Source organism: Pundamilia nyererei, unplaced genomic scaffold, assembly GCF_000239375.1.
Source record: "Pundamilia nyererei isolate P.nyererei 1_Seehausen unplaced genomic scaffold, PunNye1.0 scaffold00520, whole genome shotgun sequence".
NCBI classification, from domain to species: domain Eukaryota; kingdom Metazoa; phylum Chordata; class Actinopteri; order Cichliformes; family Cichlidae; genus Pundamilia; species Pundamilia nyererei.
The window spans coordinates 57142-71150 of record NW_005187921.1 but is presented as its reverse complement, the minus strand read 5'-3'; the positions used below and the strand labels follow the sequence as shown (position 1 = coordinate 71150).

At 40.8% G+C, this 14009-nt stretch overlaps 1 protein-coding gene across 1 annotated transcript in view; it reads right to left on the bottom strand.

Moving 5' to 3' along the window:
- The window catches only part of rrn3 (RRN3 homolog, RNA polymerase I transcription factor), a 23538-nt gene that overhangs the window by 6861 nt on the left and 2668 nt on the right, over positions 1-14009 (bottom strand). The window contains exons 4-15 of the mRNA XM_005754194.1: positions 13825-13954; positions 13015-13074; positions 12810-12873; positions 9981-10050; positions 9356-9454; positions 7789-7884; positions 6267-6390; positions 5729-5859; positions 2518-2648; positions 2234-2421; positions 985-1093; positions 527-679 (exon numbers count right to left, since the gene is read on the bottom strand). Of these exons, the coding sequence (XP_005754251.1) occupies positions 527-679; positions 985-1093; positions 2234-2421; positions 2518-2648; positions 5729-5859; positions 6267-6390; positions 7789-7884; positions 9356-9454; positions 9981-10050; positions 12810-12873; positions 13015-13074; positions 13825-13954 (1355 nt within the window). The remainder of the gene's footprint in view (positions 1-526; positions 680-984; positions 1094-2233; positions 2422-2517; positions 2649-5728; positions 5860-6266; positions 6391-7788; positions 7885-9355; positions 9455-9980; positions 10051-12809; positions 12874-13014; positions 13075-13824; positions 13955-14009) is intronic.

Sequence of the window (14009 nt, the reverse complement as noted above, 5' to 3'; positions counted from 1 at the left end):
TTGGCTCTTTCAAAGGAAGAGTACCCAGCCACGATGACCTGGATGACTGAGAACCTTCGCAGACGTATGGAAAATAATGGAAACGTAGCAGAGCTTCCCGTTCGTTTCTTTTAATGTGAGAAAAGTTACATTTTCCCCATGTCTCCAGCTTCTGCTGGAGCTGAAGTCACATGCTTCAAGTGGCTGATTTAGTACAAAACGTACAAAAAGTGTACGTTTTGTACTTTCAAGCAAATATGATTTTAGCTGTTTGTTTACTCTCGTACTAATTTTCTTTTCTCATCATGGTGGAAGTGGGAGATAAACTCCCCCATGGGTGTTCCCCAGCACCAGTGTCATAGTGAAGGATGGATAGCACCATCTTCATGGGTGCACATTAACTCGACCCCTCCACTCCAGAGACTTTGGTATCAGTATTGGTGATGGGGAACAAAGGGAGCAATCGGAGTATGAAGAATGTCGCTTAAGCCTAGCTGCTGAGTGCGTAAACCAAAATAAATGGAAATAAATCAAACAATGAGTGTACCTCTTGAGCAGGTAGGGGTCGAAGGGGAAAAAACTGTCGAGTGGGTTGGTGTTGGTGGTCACACAGTCTCCTCCTGCAGAGCTGCGGACCACTGGCAGCACACACCGGTTGTTCCTCTCTATGATGGTGTAGCAGAACACCACTTGGTACTTCCTGCAACAAAAACAACTGCTGGTAGGAATGACGAGGAGGAAAAATACCAGCATTTTATAACTGATGCAAAGACTTTCTTCTAGTCTACACACTAGTGCGTGCACTGTGATCTACTGACAATGCTGTACACTTTAGCGTTTTTACATCAGTTAGAAAACAAATGTAGAGCTTTTACTTGAAGTCGACCAGAGGCCCCCTCAATATTAGCATGTCTAATAATCATTTAGTTCTTGAAAAGTTCCTGGAAAATAATCTAGAGGGTTCAGGATTACAGGAAGGTCAATGGTATTTGGGGGCATGTGCACCTTGTGATGGCAGCAAACATGTTGGTGATTGAAGGTAGGCAGACTCTGAGAGGATTCAGCTGACACATCACCACCTGCTCCAGGTTCAGACTCTGCAGGTATTCCAGACCTGACGTACACACACCCAGTGAGGAGGAGTCAGAACACATTCGACAAGGTGTGACCAAAAGGTCCGGAGAGCATCAAAAACAAAAACCATACCTGATTTAAAAACAAATGATCAAGCTCATGTGTTCTAGTCAGTCTAAATGAATTCCAGCATGTCTGACATTTTCCCTAAAATCCTCATTCTGACAGCTTACACTGTGCGCTATTCTTTATCATGGATATCTCAAACTGACTGGAATTTTGCATAAAGCGTCGTTTCTGGTGATGACCAAGCAGTTTTCAAGTTAAGAGGCTTAAAGTTAGTCAACGCCAAGTTCTAAGAAACATCCTGAGGCATCTGAGGGAGAAGAGTCACAGGAAATGTCCTAAACGGGCGATCGTAGCTCAAAGAGTTGGCAGTTCGTATTGTAACGGGAAGGTTGCCGGTTCGAGCCCCGGCTCGGACAGTCTCGGTCATTGTGTCCTTGGGCAAGACACTTCACCCGTTGCCTACTGGTGATGGCCAGAGGGGCCGATGGCGCGATATGGCAGCCTTGCTTCTGTCAGTCTGCCCCAGGGCAGCTGTGGCTACACCTGTAGCTGCCTCCACCAGTGTGTGAATGTGAGAGTGAATGAATAGTGGAATTGTAAAGCGCTTTGAGGGCCCGAAAAGCGTTATATAAATCCACTCCATTATTATTATTATTATTTTTATTATTACACCATGCTGTGTGCCATTGTGTCATGGTGCGTCAGCACAGTGCTTTAAAAACAATCTTTGTTCCCCATCTGGTGGCCTCAACAGATCTGACAGCCATCTACTTCATGAAAATGAAAAAGGATCACTGTTGTGGCACGCAGGAAGAGAGAAAGCACCCATCCCAGAAATGAAGGGATTTCTACAGAGTGAACTCAAATAATTGCCTTGCTGAAAGCCATTAAAATACATAATAAGACATCTTTAATGTGACACTAGAGACAGTTAAATCAGGTAATGATTCAGACCCATTGCTGAAACCTGTGCTTACATCTAACTGATTTTAGTAAATTAAACCAAGCAGCCTGAGGTAATTTTTGCTCCCATGCTATTTTATTGGGTTTTTTTTTTTTACCTGTAATTAAAACAAATAAACTGATATTAGCTCAAAGTTTTCTATTCTACCTTTCTTCATGTTGGCCTCTAGCAATGCTCTGTGTCTGAAGATGATCGTGTAGAAGACAGCCTGGCAGGAAGTGTAGAAGGGCCCGTGCAAGCTGACGTCACAGCAGACTTGTTTCCCACAGCTGTCCTGGCTGTAGATGTATTGATGGATCCAGGAGCTCAGTAAATCAAGACAGGCCCGCACAGTGCTATAGGAATCATCATTGACACAGAATGAGAGAAGAACCCGTTAAAAACCTGCACCTGCTGCATTTGTGTCTTAAGCAGGTGTCGCATAAACTCACCTCAATGGGATGAACTTGGCTCGGGCCAGGAAACTTCCCAGGTATCCAGCAGCAGCCTGGCGAAGGACAGCAGGCAGAGACGGGTTCTGCAGGATCTTCCACAGGTGATCCAAGAAGGCCTCTGCCAGGGCCTGTGACATATATCACAGGAAACACATAATATACACAACTCCAGAAGCTCTTCGTCTCAAAGTAATGAATGATAAACGTCAGTACGAATAAACCAGCTAAAGAAATACATGCATTATAAATCATATATTCTGAATGTTGAGGACAAGGATGATTTAGAAAAAGCCAGTCTACCCGTGAACATGAGTAAATATAATATACGTAGAAACGTCAGTGGCAGCTGAGATATAAGAGACAGGGCACTCTGAAAGCCTGAATCTATGGAAGAGCTCTACAACAGCAGTAGGAGACACACTGGGCGGCACTCCTGTCAGATCCACAGTCTCACCAAGACTGGACGATAGAAGCAAACTGTAGTCTGGTCTGATGGATCCATCCTGTATCAGTCAGGCTAATGGTGTGTTATGTTGTGGGGTGTTTTCCTGACTATAGTCAGGGTTGGATCAGGTGACCATCCCTGCTGCGATAGGCTGCTGGGGCCTTCCTATGATGTACTGAGCGTTTCTTCTTCACTCTCTATTAGGGCTGCGTATCATCACTCATTTCTATAATTGATTCAATTCAATTCCATTTGGACTCAGAGAGAAATGTTATAATTCTGATCATTATCCATATCAGATACATATTTTTATATCTATGTATAAAAAAAAGTTGGCACTTGTGAGACCTCACCACAGCAGAGGCCTTTGTGTCAAAGTAAGTGAGCATAAAACAGAAAAACATGAAGCAGATTTTCCTGGCCCGACTTTTTACAGCAGCCTTAAAAATATTCTGCAGTAGAACAAAAACTGAAGAAAACCACGAATCAGCATCTGAACATGACCTGATGCTGCTGAAGTCACAGAGGTTTGATTAGAGACACAGCTGAGAGTTTTGTAAAAGTTGACATTTCTTCAGTATTGACAGCAGAAATGAGGCTTTCTCGTCCAGAGTCGTTTTTGAAGTTTTGCTGTACAAATAATGCAGAAAACAGAGATCTGAGACTGGAAGCTGTTCCTGAAGTACACAGAGAGACAGAGCTGTGCAGGAAGTGAGATCTTATTGTGGTGGAAGCTAAACAGCCAAAGTCCGAGTGAATTAATGACGATGTTGATCAAACATGTAGTTTGATCTTCTTTTGCTGCTGGTTCAGTGAATTTTGGTCCGAGTGATGAAACCTGCAGCATCAGAGTCTGTGAGGTGTCGGCGTTCAGCAGCGACGTGTCTGCACACGTGCTGTCGGGCTCCACCCACGCTCCGTGTTTACATCTTTGTGCACAATCCGTCTTCCTGCTCTCATTTACTGCTTTAGCTGTTTGGTGGCGGTGAAATAGTTTCGTGAGCTTTAACCCGAGTTTCTGGCAAAATACATTTATGTTTAAAAATGGATTTAGGATTGAATGAATCGATGTGGCTTTATTCAAGCTAAACCCGATTTGAAACAGAAAATAAATTTTTTAAACCCTCCCAGTAGAGCTGGGCGATAGAACGATAATGATATGTATCGCGAAATAACTTTTTCTCGATAGAAAAATTAAACTATTGCGATAGACCTCATCTCGCTTGCCCTCTTTAAAAAAAACAAAACAAAAAAAACCCAGCCAATCCAAATTAAGTAGCGCAGAGCCGAACCAATCACAGCCGCAGCGTCACGTCACGTGACTTGTTACGTACAGCACAAGTGCCAAGCCGCACATGTGTATTTGTTTGTGCCGCCCGGGTAATGGAGGAAATGAGTGTGCCGACTAGAGAAAAATCAACCGAGCGTGACCGAAGAGAAAACAGATGATGGTTCCAACGCCGGAGAGATTGTTGAACGGAAGAGCCATAGAAGTTCCGTAGTGTGAAGGTATTTCTGCTATTTCAAGTCTGACAAAAAACAGAGTAGCTGCACTGTAAATTGTGCCGAAAGCAAGTCTGGAAATACAATAAACTGGTGCAGCTCAATCTCTGACTGGAAGCGCTAATTCGCCATTCGGCTTTTGTCAGACTAAAGTAACTGTTAAAACTGTTTGAAAAGCTCAGCTATACAACAAGGAGAGATCGAGAATTTCCTTTTAGTTCTCAGTTTATTTGATATTGACAAAAGTTAGTCAGTTTTGTCTGTTCTTCTGTAAAACAAACTAAGATTTATTTGTAGAATTAATATTTTGTTTCTAAGTGGAATTGACAGTTTAGTCTGTTTCGTTTGTTCTATTTTGAAACTTAAACGCTTTAGCGGCTGCCTTTTGTGTAGTTTGCAATATTTGCCTTTATTTATCTGAAAAAGTCTCATGTTCCTTAAGTACATCTACCCTGTTGAACTTATTATGGGAAATAAATATTTAAATAAAAACAAGCTGCAGATTATTTCACATTTTACTTGTGAGCAACGGCACATTTAAATCTTACAAATATAGTTATTTGGCTTATATCGTGATGGATATCGTTATCGCCTGAAATGAAAAAAACATATCGTGATATGAAAAAATCTCATATCGCCCAGCTCTACCTCCCAGTGAGAAAGGTGAAAAAGAAACACCCAGTGCATCATGGGAATCCCCGGCAGCCTACGTCTATTGCAGCATAACTAAGGGAGGATCCAGGGTCACCTGGTCCAGCCCTAACTATATGCTTTAGCAAAAAGGAAAGTTTGAAGCCTAATCTTGAAAGTAGAGATAGTGTCTGTCTCCTGATTCCACAGGCACCCACGCCACCTGTACTTTGTCATACTGTGCCATTTGTGAGGTACAGCAGCCCTTACAGATGCAGAAAGTGGTGTTTACATCAGATAAAGCTATCGTACTTCTAGGCTGGAATATTACAATTTCTAATTACCAGGCTGCTCCAAATGTTCCTTTAAAAGCCTTGAGTTGATCCAGAATGCTACAGTAAGAGGACTGACACAATTAATATTATTATTATTATTATTTTTCTCATATATGGCTTCTCTTCTCCAGAATTGAATTTAAAATCATTCTCAAATTATCTATTTTATCTTTATCTAAGATGTAAGAGTTTGGAAACTTTCCTGTGCCTGTACATCTCGTCGCTGAAACCCAGACTGCCAGTAAAATGCAAAAACCAAAGTTAACTGGTCCCAGTATATGTGGGGAGTACTGACCGGTTTGAAGCTGCAGAGGTAAAAGAGAGTGTACTGCACATGACAAGAAGCATGTGTTGGCAGAATGAGCTTGTCAAATACAGTCAACAAATCTCTGTACAGCTCCTTTGTCCTTTCCGCATGAAAAGACCCTGGAACACGAGACAATACAATACATAAAAATATTAACGTACAGCTTAGTATAAATATTCTCCATCTTCCTACATTACAAAAGTTTAGAAACTGAAGGATTCAGTATCAGTCGGGCCTGGAAAAGATGGTCTAATCTTAAGAAGTCAGGGTTAAACAATGGTTCGTATTTGGACTAAAATCAATCAATAAAGATGTGATTGAATCAGGCTTTGAGCTTCAATTCAATTACTTAAAGTAGTGCATGAATGCATTAGGAGCCATTTTTATTAAAAAAAATAAAACCCTTTTCAAAGGTTGCTTGATTTAAATGCACTTTAGTAGTATATAAAGACAAAACGACAAAAATATAGTCACTGTCCAAATATTTATGGATTTAATGTATAAAAAGCTTTTTTTCTGCATCTACCATCGACGTAGCAGACATCCTTGATGTAAGCCATAAGCACGGCCATGAGAGTGTCTAGTCTTTCTGCCACTGGATGGGCCATCACAGTCGTCCTGGTGGGCTCATCTGCTGACACGTCTTCATCCTAACAGAAACCCGGATACACACAGAGGTTATCAGGATTAAAAGAAAGAATAAAGAGAACAAATTCAAATTTGGGTCCAGGACGCTGCCCATGTTTCCTTATTCAGATTTTATGTCTAGGAATAGTTTTATTCAGGCTGTCCACTTAGATGTTTCAGTTATAGTCCAACACACCCAGGTCTCATGTTCAGATGACTTCATGTGGTTCCTTACACATGCAGTTTCAGTGGCGAGGTGTTGGGTTCAACCACAGACTTAAAGACTGAATGAATTACTGGGTCTTTAACGTATAAAGGAGGACAGTATGTGAGCAAAGGAAGTGTGACACACCTCTCTGTGCTCATGAAACACCAGGAATGTTAGATCAAGAAATGTTATTAAATGGAAAATGTAGATCATACCACGCTCTCCAGTTCGGGGTCACCTGAAAGACCAGCCAAGGTGTGGAACAATCATCTGCTCCAGAGCAGTATGGAGGTTCTGACACCATCTTGGTTTCTGCTTCACAGACACCACTGACTCAGCCTTACTGCTGCCACCTGGCTGAACCTCATCGGCTCCCAAGACTGCATTAAGTCATGGTGGTTGGTATTGGTACTTCTATGGTCTGACGCGTGGCCGTACCTTGTGCTCTGCTGGTGTCTGTGTGACAGATATTGCTCCAACTAATCTGCAGCTGTTGAAAACCACAAGGCCTTTGCAATCGTTGTCTATACTAATGACTTCTGTCAGCCAATGAACTTCAAACCTTGTGGACAGCCTATGGGCCACTGGAAAGCAGCGTATCATCTCCGGTCCACTGCGGTGAAGTTGCGGTGATGAAGCCATCTCCATCATCTGCATATTTGGCTTTATGAGTTACTGCAGGAACAGAGACCTTCCCTTTGTCATCTTTCCTCAACTGCCCTGAACTTTTTAAACAAGATCACCTGCACACTAAACCACTGCACTGACCTAACCCTACACCCACTCACCCACTACAGCCTGACACTTGCACCACTAGTACACCCAGACTCTTTTAAAAGAACAGCAGCCTGACATTTTGTGCAGAGTCGTTATGTTTTACGCAGAAAGTACATTTATTGACATTTTCTATATTGGTGTTTTTTCCCTTAAAGCCTGAAAACTTGGTTTTAAAAAACTGTCGCTGATTTAACAGCACAACAATCAACAACATGTCACCTCCTGCACATCAGATTTCACATGTGCCAAAAATGTCCAATAACCTAACCCAACTACAGTTTCATTTGAGCTCTCATACATGCTGGCCGAAAACGTTGACTTCTTAAGTTATTTAATTTATTCACTGTCATGACAATTATTCATATGCTTTGGAATAAGTCATTTTTATTTTATCTGTGGAAAAACATTACTTTCATCAAACCCTGCTGGCTCTTACCATGTCAAAAAGACACTCCTCAGTCTGCTCCTCTGCTTTCTGGGTCTGCACTCGGTTTTCTTCAGCCTCCTCAATATGTGTGCGGGATGCGTTCACCTAAAATGTACCGCACACATGTGCACCTTTGACATATCTCACCAGTTTCCAGAAGAAAGCAGCAGGTGATGTGTGAACTGATGCTACTTGTTCAGAAAAAAATGAATTGATCAATTTTATGTCTGAACATGTCCTTCTGCAACAGATAAGTCAGATATGACTAATTTATTTGCATGCATACGTTTCTACATATTTTGGTATTGACAGGCCTCTAAGAGACTATACAACAAGGTCCATAAGTTTTTGAAAGATGATACTTTTGTGTAATTTTGTCTCTCTAAAGTCCCGTGTGTTCCATAACCGCATTGTTCCTCCTGGATCCAAGATTCGACTAACTGATACTTTCCTCTCCAGTATCCTGGCAAGTGTTGATCCGGAGGTACTGTCGGTGATTCCACATTAATCAAGTCCACTTGTGACTCGGTGGAATCACAGAGTACACATATATCAAATTCAGGGAGAGAGAGTTTCAGAGTCTGGGGGCTACTGTTGCAAAAGCTCTGTCTCTTTTAGTTTAGGTACAATAAGTAGGCCCTGATCACAAGGCCTCAGGAACCTGCTGGAGATGCATAGCTATGAAAGTTGACTGATGTAAGCTGATGCTTCTCCATGAAGAGCTCTAAAAGTCAGAACCACAATCTTGAAATGGACTCTGAATTCAAAAGGGAACCAGTGATGCGGTGAGCAGGAAGTTATGTGACCGAAACGTCTCAAGGAAGACCAAAATTATTGCTCCAGGCTCTCAGTGAATTACTCCCATACCCACATTTTTGCTTCAGCCTTTCCAGACTCGGCCTGTCAGCTACCTCCACATTCCACGGGCTAACAAGTTCAACAGGACTCGGCGGCAGATCTGATGTTAATAACACAATTATTGACTTGTGACCTAGGTTGTTTGTTACTAAGTGCATGCTCATGCTGGTGATTTCTATGGACATAAACTGCAGGTCTCAGTCACACTGCCAAACAGCACCCGAGACTCGAAAAAGACATGAAATGGTTATTTGGCACATAAGCAGAGAAAACAGTCCAGACTCCACTGTGGTGAAACCCAATGGACAGGCACCAAATCAGTGGGATATGAGCGCTGTCTCTTATCTTTGAGCTGGAGAAGTGAAGAGGGCAGGACCAGAAACTTCTCTGAACTTCCACGCGCTGAAGCAACTACCAATAAGAGTGCAGGACAGTGCTGAGTGAGATACAGCCATTAAAGGATTATCTATGAAACTGGAGCCTCAAAATGATGCGCGATGACTGAATCACTCCCTGTATGGATGCAGCTTCTTTTGTTAAACCACTTGAATGAAAGCTCTGCACTACAGCGATAACCAGAGACAAAATCAGACAAACTGTATCACTATCCAAAACTTAATAAACCTACCTGAGCACCTACCACACAACTCATGTTGAGTTACTACTGTTACGTTCAAATTAAACTACAAATAGCAGAATTTGGAGGTGCACCACTCACATCCAGCTTCAGCAGTTTTCCAATGATCAGCTCAAGTAGGTCTCGTCGAATGGAGGGGACGTACACTGTTATCCTCAGGAGGTTATGGACGTAACACTCCTGTAAAGCATCCATCAGTTAACAGAGACGTACACTTTGAAAAAGAATCAAAAGCTTTTTTGATAAAACTGATGACGTCCCATTTTGTACAGTCTTTTTTATCTCCTCAATGTCTAATCTACAAAAAGTTACATTAAAAAGCCTTTGATAGGACCCAAATTAAACAAACAAACACACATTTAAACACAAAAATATTCAGAGGTACAAAATGACGTCTCAAAGGATCAATAAAAACACATTAAGCTGAAAGAGCTGTTATTAAGACTAGAGATCCCAGTCTGTTATGAACTACAATAAATACAACTTTAGAGGTTATTAGCAAGAGATCTAAAACAAAATAATAATGAAACAAAAAAGATGAAATTATGTAAGGACATTTAATTAGGTGAAATGAAAAGGGAAATAGCACCTCCTGGAAGGAAGAAGTTTTAACAATGATCTACAAAGAAGACAGAGTGGACTCTTTAAATTATAGACCACAGCCTATTAATAGTACGGGGACGTCAGGGTCTTGCCTGTATCTTACCAGTGTTCTTGAGGATTTCTGTATGAAGGGAAAGTTTTCTTGCAAAATGGGCATCAGAAAGCGACTTGTGCTAAAAGAAGAGGAAAAATCTTTACATTACAAAAACATTAAAAAAATGTAACACGAGGGGTGAAAATCACAGTGACGCCACAATGCAGGCTGACTGACATCAAATAAAACAAAGTGTATACAAAGTATCCATTTATGCAACAACATTAGTTACAAGATAACTTTTTTTACAGTAACAAGCTAGTGGCTACTTGTTTGTATTAGTAGGTAAATTAATGTCAAATAAGAAGAAGAAGGCAAGTTATACTATAATAAAGCCTGCTGAGACAAAAGGGAAGAAATACACTTGCAGCAATTACAAGATAAGAATACCACCTTAAAGGGAAAAGATAAGCTAGTTAAATCAAATCCGTGGGCAGATTTGGAAATGGGATTTTGTCAGATTTAAAGCTAGCTGGATATCTATATCATACTTGCTCATGTTATGACTACCAAAAACATACCTAGCATGTGAACATGTGGACAATACTGCAGTTTATTAAAGGTCAGTACCACCAACCCCGTGGTTTTGTGAGGTTTTGTGAAGTCACAGCACTAGAGACATTACAACCTTTACACACAAAGGGGTTGAAAGAATATGGAGGACCAGGAGTGCCAAAAGGAATTGATTAAATACACCATTAAATAATTAATTAAATCTTTCATTAATTCATTAAAATTGGAATTAATTAAATAAATATTTAAATAATTCAATAAATGCCCATTCATTTCATTTAAAACATTTAATAAATTATGTGTTTATTTATTCCAAATTGTATTTAATTCATGACACATTTAATTATTTCATTAATGACAAATGTAATTAATTATTTAATGATTTTTTTGGCACTCCTGGCCCTGCGGCTGTGTTCTTGAATCAATGTTATCTGTCAGCCTCACCCAGCAAACCCGGGGCGGGGTTAATGCTGCCGCTGCAGCTTGTCTAACATCTGATTGGTTACTGTGCAAAGTTAATCAAGACAGGTCGATCCTAGATAATCAATCACTATGAACTGGTGGTAGTGTGGGGAAGCAGGTATCCCAGAATGCATTTCAAAATGTAGTGGCGTAATCTTCACATCTCTGGTCAGGTTGTCAACATAGAACATGATGTTTCCGGCAACGTTCCAGCTGACTGTTAGCGGAGCGTACCGTGAACAGAGTGTACCGAGCTCACAGCCCCGGTGTTCCAAGTTAACTTTAGTTAAAAAGTCCGACAACTTTTTTGTAATGAAAAACGTAAACACTCATATCGCCAGTAAGTTACAAAAGTGCCAGCTGTCTAATGCACAGCAGGGTCCTGCTGTAAAACTGTGAAACACATGGAAATGTGTTGATGATGAATACAGCCCGTCTGCCTCCAGTCTTTGTGTTTCCCTGATGGCTATCAGTAATATAAAGTCACAGACACAACTATATTTAACTGTCTCATGTTGGCCAAGAACAATTTTACATATATGATCTTAGAACAGGACACAGACACTCTAATTACTGACCTCATGTCAAATGTGTACATAGACCGAGTCTGTGTTTTATATGAAATCTTTGCTCTCAAACCTTTAAACAGCAGCGAGTCTGCAGCTGAGACAACACAAACTCAAACAGCAGGTTTGATCATTGCGATTATAAATCAGCTGGAAGTGCCATGTTTTCACTCAGTCTTTTATTTACAGCATGTTTGAAGTGTTTGAAGAATGATGTGGGGAACATGTTTTAAATGCTGTACTAAAATCACTGCGCAGACAGTGCGTGGCATTGTCACGGGAACACGCGTGGATTCATCTGGTGATTTGTTAAATATATAAATGTTGTTCTGCTGCTGAGTCTCTTACACTGATGGAAATGCAGATAACACACATCATGAACACCTGTTCAACCAATCACATTCATTCCACTCTGATCTGTGACAAACTCAAGTGTCCACCTCTTTTACAACAGTGTTGCCTGAGACTGCTATATTTTATTGTCTGTTTACTGTAGAGTTTCACATCTCTGGAATAGCTGGCACTAACAAGGTTGGTTTTTAGTAAAAGAATATCGATATGACCCATGAATTCGATTCGTAGATGACCGTTAGATTCGTTTGATGCTGCCGACACTTTCATGTGGCCGTGAAGCTGAGTTAACTCAGAGAGCTGATAACCTGCTTCATGTGACCGTTTATCCTGCTCCCAGTGTTAGGGTCAGTGATTCCAGATAACCGAAAGATATCCTGGATATGCTGACCTCACTCCGTGATGGCGGCAGCTGGACTGCCCGTTTAGCCTCATGATTAATATTCACAATTAAAATATTAGTCAAACATTTTGAAATCTGTGTCTCACAAGCTTTGTACACGTAAACCTAACAGTTACTACATGACAGAAACCAGTGATGTCTCTTTCTATAAAGATTACTGATCACTGATTATTTATTTGCTCTCTTCTCCTTAAACATGTTTTTAATGTTAGTTGTGATTCAGAATGGGCGACTGAAACAAGTATGCTTAACGTTATTAAATAATTAATTAAATGTGTCAATAATTAAGTACAATTTGAAATAAATAAATAATTTATTAAATGCTTCTAAATGAAATCAATGTGCATTTAATTAAGTAATTAAATATTTGTTTCATTAATTCCAATGTTAATGAATTATTTAATGGTGCCTTTAAATAATTTATTTTGTCACTCGGGGTCCTCCACAGACAAGTCCAGTGATGAATCAAAGCTCAAATGTACAAATTCAGAGTTTAAAGGCCAAAAACAGCAGCCAGCAGAATAACAGGTGACACAGACTTACGAGGGCACGTATCTGATGATGAGCTGCAGCGCCTGGTGACAGTGATCGAAGTTTCTGGGTAGATCTTAGAAAAAAAAAGCCATACAAGCTCTTAGTGAACATAACGATGCTTTACAAAGCACACCTGCATCTCGCTTCTTTGTGAACCACTGCAAGGTTAAGATGTCTGAAACCAGCACTTCATAGGAGAAGAGAAAAAACATACTCTCATCTTCATCATCTGAATCGGAGATATCCACTCCTCCTTCACAGATGGTCACTCTCTCTGAAAAAACACACAAGTTGTTTCTCCATCATGCAACAGAGACGACAACAAGAAAGACAACAATACTGTACAGGGTTGTCAAAAACTGACTATCAGATCAGATACTCATTGGTTACAGTACAGACACTGTCTTTGCCTCATCCAGCTGTCACACAGCTGCCCGTCTGCACACAACCCCTCCCCTCATTACACCTGAACACGGAGGAGGAGTTGACATGCAGAATTTCAAGGGTTAGTAAAGTTCCCATTTCCACAACACTGAAGTATTAAACAGTTATCATAAAAGTTAACCTGGCCGTCACACACATTAGCATTAATCATTTAACCCTTCATCTCTTCAGTTACCATTAAGTTAGTGGCGATCGCTAAAAATATAACACTAACATTAATTTAGGAGCTAAGCAGTGAAAGTTATCAGTCCTGCTCCTCATAAACTTGCAATGTTTGGTGTTAATTTAAAAGGATAACACAATTATGTGTGACCGGTGTTCTTTTTCAGACTGAAGCTGGGAAAGGTCTATCATCGACTACACAGAAATGTGCAAACATGGAGCCGAGTCACCAGAAGCTCAGCACTACCTGAAAATATTCTTGACTTTTGTTTGTTCTTCACATCTAACAGAATTTGTGACTATTTATCACATATATACATCTGACAGTCATGTATTTCCTTTCCATCCTGTCGACCGGCCTACTACTGTAACACGTTTATCAATCATGATTAATTCAATACCAGTCAGAGTAACATACTGGGGGTGAAGTGGTAGACCACCATGTTAAGGCAGGCACACAAGTAGACAGTCTGTGCTGACACCAGGTTACCCAGAAAGGCCAGGTACTCGTCCACCACAGCCTGGCTCCGGCCCAGCCAAGGAAGCCTCTATAAAACACACACACACACACACACACACACACACACACACACACACACACAC